This window comes from Oryctolagus cuniculus, chromosome 13, assembly GCF_051225735.1.
Source record: "Oryctolagus cuniculus isolate XC-2025 breed Fujian yellow rabbit chromosome 13, ASM5122573v1, whole genome shotgun sequence".
NCBI lineage: Eukaryota > Metazoa > Chordata > Mammalia > Lagomorpha > Leporidae > Oryctolagus > Oryctolagus cuniculus.
Window position 1 is genome coordinate 1,297,530 of NC_142879.1, and position 13,906 is coordinate 1,311,435.

The window sequence follows — 13,906 nt, forward strand, 5'->3', positions numbered from 1 at the left end:
CTGCAGCCTTGGCTCCTGGAGGCAGCTGCGTCCGTCTGTGATGGCACAGGCAGGCCCAGGGAGGCCGCGGCTGCGTCCGTCCGTGATGGCACAGGCAGGCACAGGGAGGCTGCGGTTGCGTCCGTCCGTGATGGCACAGGCAGGCCCAGGGAGGCCGCAGCTGCGTCCATCCGAGATGGCACAGGCAGGCCCAGGGAGGCCGTGGTGGTGGCTGTGAGCTGAGGTCATCTCTCTGGGCTTTAGGCAGAGGCAGAGAGGACCAGAGCAGAGGCCAGGTCTCTCTCCAGCCGGGTGACGAAGCACACGGAGGCCTTCGGACGCGTGCACAGCAGCCTGGGAAGCTGGGAAGAGGAGAGCCGGCAGCTCCTGCAGCGTGGACAGAGCGGGCGACAGGTAGTCTCTGGTCGCGGCCTGGAGCGGGCGACGGGAAGCGTCAGGGACCCGAGGGGCCTGGGGCTGCCGTGTGCGCGGGGAGTGCTGGGTCCGAGGCCTGATGGTAACTGGCTCTGCCCCACCGCCCAGTCTTCCACCGACCGAGCAGGGGCGCCCCGGCTGCCTCGGTCTCTTGTTTTGTTTTTTAAAGATTTATTTGAGGGCCTGCACTGTGGCACAAAGGGTTAAGCTGCCGCCTGCAGTGCAGGCTTCCCATGTGGGCTCCAGTTTGAGTTCTGGCTGCTCCACTTCCAGTCCAGCTCCCTGCTGATGCACCTGGGAAAGCAGCAGAGGGCCCAAGTCCTTGGCCCTTGCAAGGAGACCCGGAAGAAGCTCCTGGCTCCTGGCTCCTGGCTTCAGATCAGCCCAGCTCTGGCCATGGTGGCCATCTGGGGAGTGAACCGGTAGATGGAGGATCCCTCTCTCTCGCCCTCCCTCTGTCTCTGTCACTCTGCCTTTACTGACAGGGAGAGAGAGAAGCTTCTGTCCGCTGGTTCAGTCCTCAAATGCCCGCCACAGCCAGGTTTGGGCCAAGCCACAGCCAGGGTTCAGCAACTCCCTCCAGGTCTCCCCCAAGGACTTGGGTCGTCACTGCTGTCCCCCCAGGCGCCTTAGCAGGGAGCTGGATCAGAAGCGGAGCAGCTGGGACAGGAGCCGGCGCTCCCATACGGGACACCAGTGTCACGGTGGCAGCTTAACCAGGCTGGTTTTGCTGAGTCGGTGGCCAGCACGGCTCTGGGGAGAAATTACGACGTGCAGACCGCTCACGTGCCTGAGGGCACCGTCTGAGACTTGCTGCGTCTGGGCGTGCGCTCTGGGACTCACTCTGTGGCGTCACCGTGCTGTGTCTGGGCACACGGCGTGGCCCAGTGGCCCGGCCAGCGCCTTGAGCTCCCTCTCCTCTGTCCATGGCAGAAATCAGACCAGCTGCTCTCCCGCGCCCACCTCGCTAGGAGCAGAGCCCAGGAAGCGCTCAGCACGGGCAATGCCACTTTCTACGAAGTGGAGCGCATCCTGCGGAGCCTCCGAGGTGAGCCCGTGCCGTCCAGCGCCCCGCGCCTCCCGGGACGGCCCCACTTGCTGCACGCCCGCCTTGCCCAGCAGCCAGACGCTTAGCGGACATCTCGGGAGAGAGCAGCGCGTTCGTCTCCGGCGCAGTGTGGAGCGCGGGCTGGATTGGACGGCTTGCGTCCTGAGCTCGCGGGCGGGGGTCTGGGCCGGGCCAGCTGTGTGGCCCTGGACCAGTCTCGCCACTTTGCCAACTGCAGAGGGAAAAGCCTGGGTCGGCTTCTGCGGCCAGGCTGGTTCCGAGGTGGAAGTGGCACGGGTGCTGTGTGGGGGCGTCAGAGCCCGCTCCGTCCCTGGCCCCCCAACTCCAGGGCCCTGCAGAGAGAGGCGGTTCGTGGCACTCGTCCTGGCTGTCCTGGCCAGACTGGGCGTTTCCCCAGAAGGCTCTGCCCCCCTCCCCACTCAGATCAGGGACCCTCGGGCTCCAGGCTCCTGCCTGCATGTTGGGCTCTGTGGTGGGGGTCCCAGCACCCCTGCAGCCCCGTGGACCCAGGCAGAGGACCCCTGGGGTCACAGCTGGGCTCCTCGCGGTGTGTCACTGGGGCCAGAGGCAGGGCGCCCCAGCACCCGCTCCCCGCACCCTCCCCGTGACACGAGTCCATCTTCATGGCCGTCTTTCCTTCGGTCCAGAGTTTGACCTGCAGGTGGGAGACAGGAAGGCAGAGGCCGAAGAGGCTATGAGCAGGCTGCCATCCATCAGCCGGAAGGTCGCAGAGGCCAGTGACAAGAGCGGCCAGGCAGAGGCGGCCCTGCGGAGCGCGGCCGCGGACACCCAGCGGGCCAGGAGCGCGGCCGGGGAGGCGCTGCAGATTACCCGCGGGATAGAACGGGTGAGGGGCTGCAGGTGCGGTGGGCGCGGGCGGTACGGGAGGAGAGGTGCACCCCGGGGCCCTGACCCCGTGGCCAGAGCCTGTTGCATTCATGGCCGACTGACCCACAGGGCCCGTGTCTGCCTGCGAGAGGTCATTGGCAGCTCCCTGTCGGGCAACCTCAGGAAAAGAACCATCTCCGTGGTTTCTGTAAAGATTTGTTTCTTTATTTGGAAAGCAGAGCGACACAGAGAGAGAGAGAGAGGTCTTCCATCCGCTGGTCCACTCCCCAGATGGCCTCAATGGCGGGGGCCAGGCCAGGCTGAATCCAGGAGCCGGGATCCTCTCCAGGGCTCCCACGTGGGTGGGAAGGGCCCAGGCACTTCCCCGGGCACATGAGTGGCGCTAACCCGCTGCGCCCACTGCCGGCCCCGGGTGGTTTTCTGGCAGACGGGCAGGTGCAAGGCAGCAGGAGTCCGTTCTCTGCACTTCTGTAAGGCAGCAGTCCAAACTGAGGACGGTGCTCCCTCTGAGACCCTAGGCTGACCTGCCGTGCCTCCTGCAGCTGCCGGGGCCCCCGTCCTCGCCTGCAGCCCCCCCGGCCCATCTCTGCCGTGCTGTCCCGCGCTGTCCTCCTGCCGGCCTCTGTCCCTTCCCAGGGCACAGCCGTACTGGATAGGGCTCAAGGACCCCAGGGTGACCTGGCCATAGCTAAGGACATCTGCAGCAACCCCGTGTCCCAGCGAGGTCCCGAGCAGGGTGGGGCCCCGGCCTCAGACACGGCTCCCCCCGGGGCTGCTGCGTCGTGGCTCATCTGCAGCCCTGGGTCCTCTGAGGCCTCCCACACCTCTCCCTGTTTCCTCTGGCTGGAGCTGCGGGGACAAGGCTGAACGGTCCCCGTGTTCAAGGGGCACTCGGGGTGGGAGGAGCCAGGCCGGCTGCTCTCAGGCCCGCCAGCGTCTGCACCACCCAGGGGGTCCCTGATGTTCGGCCTCCTTTTGGGCCCCTTGGTGACCCTGCAGGGATAATTTCTGGTTTTACGTTGCTAGAGCAGAGGCCAGTCATGTGCACACCACACTGCTGTCGGGTGCACCATCCTGGCTCGTTGGTAGATACTGGAAAGCACCGTCTTTATAAACATAGCAGCCGGCCACCGTGGCGCCTCCGCCCCGCACCCCACACCGTGGTGCCTCCGCCCCGCACCCCACACTTGGCCGTCTCGGGCGCCGTGGAAGTCCAGCCAGGGACCGCCCAGCAGAGGAGCCGGGGCGACATGGGGCTCTGGTCCCGTGGTCTCCCCAGCGGCCCTCTTGGGCCCCACGTGCTGAGCACTGGGCTGACCCCACGTTCACTTATTGCGACAGCCCTGGAACGGGGCGTCCCCAGTCCAGGCTCTCCGTGTCCGCAGGGTCACCCCCAGGGCCCGCCACGGGCAGCTGCAAGTCCTCCAGAGGCATCCGGCATGTTTGCAGCCTCACCCTCACTCCCCTTCCGTCCCTGGCTCCTTCCCCCTCCCAGGAGATCGGGAGTGTGAACTTGGAAGCCAACGTGACAGCAGATGGGGCCTTGGCCCTGGAGAAGGGGCTGGCCACGCTCAAGAGTGAGATGCGGGACACGGAGGGGGAGCTGGCGAGCAGGGGGCTGGCGCTGGCCTCGGACACGGACGCGGTGCAGGCGGTGAGTCCTGCTGACCCCGGAGACCCCTCAGACGGGCAGTGTGGACGCAGACAGCCCTGACCCCGGGAGACCCCTCAGACGGGCAGTGTGGACGCAGACAGCCCTGACCCCGGGGACCCCTCAGACGGGCAGTGTGGACGCAGACAGCCCTGACCCTGGGGACCCCTCAGACGGGCAGTGTGGACGCAGACAGCCCTGACCCCGGAGACCCCTGTAGACGGGCAGTGTGGACGCAGACAGCCCTGACCCCGGAGACCCCTGTAGACGGGCAGTGTGGACGCAGACAGCCCTGACCCCGGAGACCCCTGTAGACGGGCAGTGTGGACGCAGACAGCCCTGACCCCGGAGACCCCTGTAGACGGGCAGTGTGGACGCAGACAGCCCTGACCCCGGAGACCCCTGTAGACGGGCAGTGTGGGAAGCCCCCTTCAGGCCGGGGCTGTACGTTTTCTCCAGGTGCTTGCCGAGGCCCAGCGGGTGGGCGCCAAAGCTGACCGCGCGGGAGCTACAGTACTGGACACACTGGACACACTGGACGGCATCCTGCATCTGATAGGTCTGTGGGTGCCCGCCTCCTGCGCCGGCTCCAGGGCATGTCCCCGGACACCCGCAGTGCCCAGCCCCAGGCGGCGGTGGACAGAGCTCACTGCCTGCGGCCGTCGGTGTCCCTGGCCCGGTGCCCGGGCAGGCAGCTGCTAGTTTCTGGCCTCTGTTTTGCCATCTGTGAGACGAGATGGGCACTTGGCAGAGCCAGGCCCTGGGCGTGCTCCAGCTTCGTAGGCGGCCAGGAGTCCATGGGGAAGCTGGCCTGGACCCCGAGCTCCTCAGGCCGTGTCAAGCAGAGGGATTACAGCACCGCCATGTCTTCCAGAAAGTTCTCTGAGGCAGCTGAGAGGAAAGGACTGGAAGGGGGTGGAGAAGGCGGAGGAGGTGGGTGGGAGGAGAGTGGCTGGGGTGGCTGTGAGGGCGGGAGTGGCCTGGCACTAGCCCCCTCGCCAGACAGGGCTGTGCCATGTCAGCAGCTGGGGCACCGGGGCCGCCGGGGACATGGCCGAGACTGCAAGGCCTTAGAAGGGTTGGGCAGCAGTGGGCAGGGGTCAGGCGCCCCACGGAGTCCCTCCCTGAAGACAGCTGGTTGTAGCTGAAACACGGCCTCTAGGCAGAGCTGACCTGGCCCTCGTCGGCTGTGCCGGGTTGGGCGGCCGGGGCCAGCGGCGGTAGCTCAGCGGCACCCGGCAGAGCGTCCCCTCTCTGTGGCTGGGCGTCTGTGTTGCACGAGGGGCTCTGCTTTGGGGATCTCAGCCCCGCAGAGGGAGACCCTTAGGGCTGTGGCGACGCCAGCAGTGTTCCGTGAGCACAGCAGGCTGTGAACAGCGGGGGCCGGGGCCAGGAGAGCGGGGGCGGGCAGTGCAGGGCCGGGCACCGCGAGGCGTCGCCGAGCCAGCTCCGCGCCCACGGCTTTCTTGCCATGGCGGCATCGCCATCTCGGGAGGCCGCGGGAGGTGGTTTTGGTTGACAGGTCAGTTTCACCGGGGCTCAGAGCAAGGTGGCTGGGGAAGGTGGGAACCAAACCCCATCTCTGTCCACACCGCGCCTGTTCTTCCCACGCTCTCGCCGCTGCCTGTCCACGGGGCTGTTTTGCCCCCAGGCTGTCTCGGCTCTCTGTGTGGCAGAGGCCCTGACCCGCCACGCCATCCCCGCCAGGCACAGGGCCCTGGGCTCCTCCTCCGTGCTGTCGTGTTCTCCTGGGTCCCCGAGAGGGACAGGTCCTATGGCCCTGGCAGGTGGGGCCAGCTGGCCCGCAGCCAGAGTGGCCCAAGGCCCCGCAGCCCTGATTGGGGTGAGCGGTGCGGCCAGGTGCCCCTCCTGGGCACGTTGGTTTGAGGGAGCTCCTGGGTGACTGCCCGGACCAAGGAGGCCACGTTTCATGTCGGACGTAGACGAGAGTGCAGCTAGAGCCCCACCGCCTTAGGGCCGAGGGGCGTCTGTCACCTTCTGACGGCTGGGGCCCTTCTGACAGCTGTGCACCCTGGCACCGGACACCGTCCGGAGCTGTCCCAGTTCCGCCGTGTTCTGAAACCGGGCCAGCTGTGGGGGTGGGACCGATCCAAGCTCTGCACGGCCCGGCCACAGAGGTCAGGGTCCTGCCGGGGCCGCCCAGGGCCCAGCGTGAGGTCGGGGCCCTCGGCGCTGCCTCTGGGGGCTTCTGGCCCGAGTCTGCCGAGCAGGTGGAGGCGGGCATTGCTCGGGGACGCGGTGGGAGCAGCGCACGCGCTGCAGGAGCTGGGCTGACTCCCCTGCCGTCCCCAACACAGACCGGCCCGGCGGCGTGGACGAGGCTCGGCTGACCTCCCTGGAGCAGGAGCTGTCCCGAGCCAAGACCCAGATCGACGGCCAGCTGCGGCCCCTGATGGCTGAGCTTGAGGAGAGGGTGCGGCGGCAGCAGGGCCACCTGCGCCTGCTCGAGATGAGCATCGCCGGGGTGCTGGCCGACGTGGAAAACCTGGAGCGCGTGCGGGCCGCCCTGCCCCCCGGCTGCTACAATACGCAGGCGCTGGAGCAGCAGTGAGGCCCTGGTGTGACGGCCCCTCGCCCACAGACCTCTGCCCCTGGGCGTCCACTCGCGGGTGGGCTGGGTCGGGGACCTGATGGACATGCTCGGGCCCGCTGAGCCAGCCGTCCCCGGCCGTGGCTGGCTGGCTGGCTGCCCCGCCGCCACCATCTCATCCCATTTGCAGCGAGGCAAATGGCACTGGGCGTGAGACTCCCCCAGGAGCTGCCCCCAGAGAGTCGCCCGGGAGGGAGGAGCCCGGGCAGCAGGGGCCGTCGCAGCGCCGTCGTGGTAAAGCCGACCCGGCTGTGTCAGGCCCCGGGCCGCCGTCTGCAGCCAGTGGCGAACACTTTGACTCTGCCTGGACATAAAATTCTTCCCAGGTCAGAGCAGGAGGGCAGAGTCCAGTCGCACTGTGGCCAGCGGGGACCCTGCTGCCTGCTGCCGTCCGCCGCCCGCGTCCTGTCGGCCCAGGCCCCACTGCCCTGGCAGGGAGGGTGCCCGTGGGGGCGCGGCCGCCACCGCATTCCGGGCTCGGGGTGACGGCTTTCTCCCCACCGTGCCGTGCCGTGGCGAGTTTGTATTAAAGTGTTTCGTACCGCCGAGCAAGCCTTGGGCAGGTGCTCCTTCAGGGTTCCCGGGAGCGGAGAACGGGGCATCGCCGGAGGCGGAGCTGCCGGAGTGTACCCGTCCTCACTCGTCCCGCCAGGGTCCCCGGGCGAGACTGCTGCCGCCACACCTGGGCCAGGCAGAGCGCATGGTTATCGGCCCACTGCCCATTGTCCCGGGAGGCAGGCAGGCCAGAAGACAACCCACAGCCTCGCTGTTTGTCGTGGGCACCCCCGGGCCTTTGCAACCTCTTCCCAGAAAATCTCCTCGAGCTGGGGGAGCCAGCCCAGGGTGCCCGCACGGCCACGGCGGACCGTGGGGTGACGACTGCCCGGTGGGAACCCCAGGGGCCCCGAGCCCCCCAGCTCACACCAGCTGGGCGAGATGGCTGGGGCCAGGCCCCCACTTCCTCAGCTACTGTTAGAGGAGGGACTGAAGCAGAACGGAGGAGCCCAGACACCTGGCAGTGTCCTGCCCTGCCCCGCCTCCTTGTCCCGCCCCACCTCCTCGCCCTGCCCCGCCTCCTCGTCCCGCCCCGCCTCCTCGTCCCGCCCCGCCTCCTCGTCCCGCCCCACCTCCTCGCCCTGCCCCGCCTCCTCGTCCCGCCCCACCTCCTCACCCTGCCCCGCCTCCTCGCCCTGCCCCGCCTCCTCGCCCTGCCCCGCCTCCTCGTCCCGCCCCGCCTCCTCGCCCTGCCCCGCCTCCTCGTCCCGCCCCGCCTCCTCGTCCCGCCCCACCTCCTCGTCCCACCCACTCCTGAGCTCGGGGCTCACTCTGGACCGGCCTGAGCTGGGTCCTTGCCGGTGTTGTTCTCAGCTGTAAAATAAAGGTGACATCTACAATTTGTGGCATGCATGTCCTGCTTTCTAACGAGTTCAAATTTACTCAGGTGAGATCTTGCCCTGGCCTCCTCCCCAGGGGTCCCCGTGGGCGCCTGGACCTTGGTGGCTCTGCTGGCTGGGGCCTGTCCCCTGTGCACCTGCTCACCAGTCAGGCCCAGGAAACACGAGCGTGTGAGGGAGCGCTCGCGTGTGGGTTCGCTGCGGTGTTGCCGTGGCCTGCGAGTGTGCGGCCATGCGGACACAGCCGACCTTTCTTCTTGACCTCATGGGGGGGCGGAGGCGGGGACCGAGGGGAAGGAGCAGGAGGAGATGTCTCGAGGTCCCCGCCAGCCCCAAACCCGGTGTCAGGACCTCAGCCTGCGGGGGTCCTGAGGATGTGGCCCCTGGGGAGCCCCCGCTCAGCACAGCTCCACGGGCGGGGGCGAGCAAGGCGTCAGTGCCGAGTGCCCGAGTGCCGGACCACACCAAGTGCCTGCCGAGGGCTCCCGCGTTGGTAACCTCGGCCCTCACCCATCGATGGCCAAGAAGCTGCCAGAATGACCGCCCTGACCCTCGGGAGGTGACCCCTGCACAGAACAGTGACTCAGCCGGAAGTACTGCCCTCTTCTGAGGTCCTCAAGAAGCGGCCCACGGAAGGGGGAGGTGGGCGTGGCCTGGCCTTGGCGCAGCCTGGACTCGGCGCAGCCTGGACAGCTTCCCTGGGCCGCGCCTCTGGTGCTAGTGTGGGTTTCTCTTCCTGTATCCAGCAGTGTTTGGGGACACTTGGGGCCGGCTGTGCTGGTGGCGGGCAGCCGCACACGGCAGCGTCGGGCCCGTCCTGGGTGGACACGGGCAGCGTCGACACACTGCCCCCTCCTCAGCAGAGCCCTCTCCTGTCTCACCCCAGCCTGTGGTTTCCGTCAGAAATCCTGGAGGCCGGGAGAGCGTGGGAGGCGGCTCGGTGCTGCCCAGTGTTGGGAAGGGCTCAGGGACAGGGAGCTGTTCGTCACGTCCCCTTTCCTGTTCGCAGGGCCGTGGGAAACTCCCGGGCTCTCGTAACAGATTAGAATCTCTTTGTTCTGCCGGCCACATGGAGCTTCCTGGGCAGTGCGGAGATGCGAGGCTTCCTTGGGGTCCTCAGAACACGGAGCTGCACGCGTTGACCCGTATTCGGCACGTGGTGTTCGGACGTGGACAGGCGCTAGCCAACAACCCGCGGTGTGTACACTCGACTCTGAACAAGCTCTCACCAGCATTCAGCTCTGCAAGCAAAACAGCGGAGCGAAGAGGAGCCGTGGCTGCACGAGGCCCACGGAGCGCCACAGGAAGTGCCACGGAGCCTGCACAGAGGCAGGCGAACGCCCGCTCCCGGCTTTAAGCCAAAAAGAAAACCCCAGAGCCAGATAATTTTTGTAAAAATAAATAAATTAGTCTGACAAACACCTCGCGAGCCCTCCAGTAGCCGCCCGCAGGGAGCTGCTGTGTGCCCTCCCGGGACCCTGCCATGGGGGACCTGTGCCGTAGCCACTAAGCTCTGCTGCAGCGAGAGCTGGAGAAGGGGGGGGGTGGGAGAAGGGGGGGCGGGAGAAGTGGAGGGGGCTGCGAGAAGCCGAAGGGGCTGGGAGAAGTGGAGGGGGCCAGCAGCTGAGGGGGTTGGGAGAAGTGGAGGGGGCCATGAGAAGCTGAGGGAACTAGGAGAATCCGAGGGGGCTGGGAGAAGTAGAGGGGACCAGGAGAAGCTGAGGGGGCTGCGAGAAGTAGAGGGGGCCGGGAGAAACCGAGGGGGCCGGGAGAAGCAGAGAGGACCAGGAGAAGCTGAGGGGACTAGGAGAAGCGAAGGGGGCCAGGAGAAGCTGAGGGGGCCAGGAGAAGCTGAGGAGGCCAGAAGAAGTGGAGGGGGCCAGGAGAAGCTAAGGGACTAGGAGAAGCTGAGGGGTCCGGGAGAAGCTGAGGGGGCCGGGAGAAGTGGAGGGGGCCGGGAGAAGCTAAGGGGACTAGGAGAAGCTGAGGGGACTAGGAGAATCCAAGGGGGCCAGGAGAAGCCGAGGGGGCCGGGAGAAGCCGAGGGGTCTGGGAGAAGCTGAGGGGACCGGGAGAAGCTGAGGGGGCCGGGAGAAGTGGAGGGGGCCGGGAGAAGTGGAGGGGGCCGGGAGAAGCTAATGGGACTAGGAGAAGCTGAGGGGACTAGGAGAATCCGAGGGGGCCAGGAGAATCCGAGGGGGCCGGGAGAAGCAGAGGGGACCGGGAGAAGCCGAGGGGACCGGGAGAAGCTGAGGGGTCTAGGAGAATCCAAGGGGGCCGGGAGAAGCCGAGGGGGCCGGGAGAAGCCGAGGGGTCTGGGAGAAGCTGAGGGGACCGGGAGAAGCTGAGGGGGCCGGGAGAAGCTGAGCGGGCCGGGGGAAGTGGAGGGGCCGGAGCCCACGATTCATCCACGCACACGTCTGCTTCCAGTGCTGTCAGAGCAGAGGGCGCGTCGCCAAATCTGTCTCACGCAGGATCTCCCGCGCCAGAGAGTCGACGGTGAAGCTTTTAATTTTCACAAATTTACTTTTATTTCGGAAAGTACTAATTTCATTATGGAGCCAAAGGTAACCAACACTGGGTTATGCAGATTAGCCAGGTCTAAGGTCGACGTCTCCAACTGCGAAAACAGGCACGACTGACAGATTCGCTGATTTCCTGCCCCGGGGACGCTGGCGTGGCCGCAGGTGCCACACGCCACGCGCCACGCGCCACGCGCATGGGCCGGCCAGGCAGAAGCCTGCTCCGCGTCCCCTTCCCAAGTGTGGTGGCCTGCGAGGACAGCGGCTCATCCTGCCCCCACAGAACATTCCAGACCACACGCGAGGCCGCCGGGAGCGCGGCCTTCTCAGTGCACGTAACGGACACGTCTTTTGGTAAAACCGACTATTTTAGCAACAAAATCTGACAGAAAAGATGTCGCTGTGAAGCTATTGCAACTTGGATTTCAGTTAATTCGTGAATCCATTTCCACAAAACAAGCCCTACTCTGAACACTGCAGGTGCACGACCAAGACGTGAATCGGAAAACCCTCCTCCGCCACGCGCGGCTCTGGGAGGCGCCAGGGCGAGGCGGGGGCGGGGGCGCCAGGGGGGCGGGCCCCCTTCCCCAGGGGGACCCTGAGCCCTCGTGCGGCTCCTCCCCTGCGCTGCTCTCTCGCTGAGCCCGGAATCGCGGCTTCTGGCTCTCGGTCCGCAGGGTGCGTGGACCTGCCGCTCACGGCGCGAGTCCCTGCCCTGCGCCCCCCCGCCGCCGGCCGTGGCCCAACTCCGCCAGTCTGGGAAGCTGGGGCCTCAGGCACTTCAGGCGGGGGCGCCTCTCCCTGGCCGTGCAGTCGGGGAGCGGGCACGGGATGGCCGAGCCTCCCCCCACCCGGCGTGGGGCGTGACACCCCCAGGACGGAACCACGGCCAGGAAGTCGGAGGGTCAGGGGTCAGTTCTGGAGGCTCCCGGCCCTCATCAGCCTGGCCCCAGCCCTGCCGGTCGCGGTGCCCAGGGGGCAGCACGGAGCTTCCCCTGTTGGCACCCTGGTCCTGGCTGTCCCCCCTTCACTGCAGGAGAGCTGCCCTCACCTCCACCCTCTGCCCCCAGGGTGGGCTCAGCCGGGTCCAGGCCTGTTCTTCCTGAGCACCCCTCCCCCACCCCGCCCGCCCGCCCGCCCCACACCTCACTCCGCCTCACGGCCATGGCCGAGTCCAGCAGGGCCACAGCGGAGCCCCAGAGTGGAGGACGCCAGCCCCCGGCCTCTGAGGCTGCTTGCACCAGGCGCTCTGCCCGCAGCCTGCAGACCCCCGAGTGCGGGGCCCCAGCCCCCATTTCCCCGGTCCTCAGGCCCCCGACCCAAGGCTCCTCTCGGGCGGCCCAGCTTCCTGGATGCAGGCAGTGCGTTCCCGGGGTTCCCTCAGACAGCTGAGCATCCCGGCGTCGGTGTCGGCGTCGCGTCTCCCCACCAGCCTGGGAAGGGTGCCGGGTGCTGGGGAAGCCGGCGTGGTGCACCCGCGGAGCCGGGGGTCCCCGTGCAGCTTGCTGTGCCACCGCTGGCCGCCCGAGCCGTGGATCCCTGACCCTGCACCACCCGAGGGGGGGGCGGCTCTGCCCTGCTCCTGAGCCGCCGACTCCAGGGACCGTTCCGTGACAGAGAGGGTGTCCCCCAGGCGCTGCCCGCCACGCTCTGTGCCCATCCTGGGCCTCTCCTGCCGACGGGGAAAGGGGAACAACACGTCCCTGGCCTCACGGCCCACCCAGTGCATTTTGGTAAAAGACTCGGGGCCCATTCCTCGGAGACCACCGAGAGCGGGGACCCGGCGCAGAGGAGCCCTGCTCTGCCGGCAGGAGTGCGGCCGAGGCCCCGCTGCCCCCGCCGGCCGCCTTGCTCGCGGCCCCTGGGCCCTGGGGGGGAAGCGCTGGCCTTGGGCACCACCTGGCAACCTCAGCGGGAGCTGGGGCAGGCAGGGGGTCCCGAGCCCGGGGCCACAGACACAGCCCCCAGCAGAGCAGGCAAGGAGGGGCCCGGCAGCAAGGCCCTCCAGGCGGCCTCAGCTTCCATCTGAAGACGTGGACACAGGCTCCGATGCGGCCACGCGTGGCCTCCACGGCACTCTGGAGACCCCTTGCCCACGCCACACGTGCAGCCACGCTGGTGACGGGCAGAGCCGGCAGGGAAGGGAGAAGGATGGGCGCGGGCAAATGGGAATGGACTCGAACCCGAGGAACCCGCACACGGCCGACGTGCTTCCAGGCCTCAGCCTGGCCCAGGGCCGCTGCTGCTGCTCCGCGTGCACCGTGCGTGCGTGTGTCACGTGTGCTGCAAACGTGGTGCAGCTACAGTGTGAGTGTGCTGCATGGGGTGTGCACGGTGCACACGGGATGTGTGTCTGCATGGGTGTGTGTGTGGCGTGCATGCTGGTGTGTGGGGTACGTGTGTGGTGCACGGTGTGCACGCTACACGTGTAGTGTGGTGCGTGATGTGGGGGTATGTGTGGGGCATGCGTAGTATTGTGGTGTGTGTATGATGTGTGGAGGGTATTGTGATACACGTGTGGTGTGTGGTGTCTGTGTATCGTGTGTGGGGTGTGATGCACGTGTGTGGTGTGTGCGCTACATCTGCAGTATGTGTATTGTGTGTACAGTGCTGGTGTACAGTGTGGGAGAACATGTGTGATGCATGTGGTACACGGTGTGTGTGCTACACGTGCAGCATGTGTGGTGTGTGATATGTCTGTGTATTGTGTCGGGGGTGTGACGCATGTGTGGTGTGTGTGCTACACGTGCAGCGTGTGTGGTGTGTGATATGTGTCTGTGTATCGTGTCGGGGGTGTGACACATGTGTGGTGTGTGTGCTACACGTGCAGCATGTGTGGTGTGTGATATGTGTGTATCGTGTCGGGGGTGTGACGCATGTGTGGTGTGTGTGCTACACGTGCAGTGTGTGTGGTGTGTGATATGTGTGTATCGTGTCGGGGGTGTGACGCATGTGTGGTGTGTGTGCTACACGTGCAGCGTGTGTGGTGTGTGATATGTGTCTGTGTATCGTGTCGGGGGTGTGACGCATGTGTGGTGTGTGTGCTACACGTGCAGCGTGTGTGGTGTGTGATATGTGTCTGTGTATCGTGTCGGGGGTGTGACGCATGTGTGGTGTGTGTGCTACACGTGCAGTGTGTGTGGTGTGTGATATGTGTCTGTGTATCGTGTCGGGGGTGTGACGCATGTGTGGTGTGTGTGCTACACGTGCAGCGTGTGTGGTGTGTGATATGTGTCTGTGTATCGTGTCGGGGGTGTGACGCATGTGTGGTGTGTGTGCCACACGTGCAGTGTGTGTGGTTGTGGACCTGGGGCGGCCCGGCCTCCTGAGTGCGGTGCTGGCTCAGTGGCCACCCGAGGGCAACGAGACCGGAACATAAAGAACCATGGACACTGA

The 13,906-nt window shown here is 66.7% G+C and overlaps 1 protein-coding gene across 3 annotated transcripts in view; it reads left to right on the plus strand.

The window, feature by feature from the left end:
• The window catches only part of LAMC2 (laminin subunit gamma 2), a 41,653-nt gene extending 33,665 nt beyond the window's left edge, over positions 1 to 7,988 (plus strand). For all 3 annotated transcript variants that reach the window (XM_051841414.3, XM_089311961.1, XM_051841416.3), the window contains 6 exons: positions 244 to 393; positions 1,348 to 1,462; positions 2,131 to 2,330; positions 3,828 to 3,986; positions 4,443 to 4,542; positions 6,302 to 7,988. In XM_051841414.3, coding sequence (XP_051697374.2) covers positions 244 to 393; positions 1,348 to 1,462; positions 2,131 to 2,330; positions 3,828 to 3,986; positions 4,443 to 4,542; positions 6,302 to 6,555 — 978 coding nt within the window. In that variant the 3' untranslated portion in view covers positions 6,556 to 7,988. The remainder of the gene's footprint in view (positions 1 to 243; positions 394 to 1,347; positions 1,463 to 2,130; positions 2,331 to 3,827; positions 3,987 to 4,442; positions 4,543 to 6,301) is intronic.
• Positions 7,989 to 13,906: the final 5,918 nt, after the last annotated feature.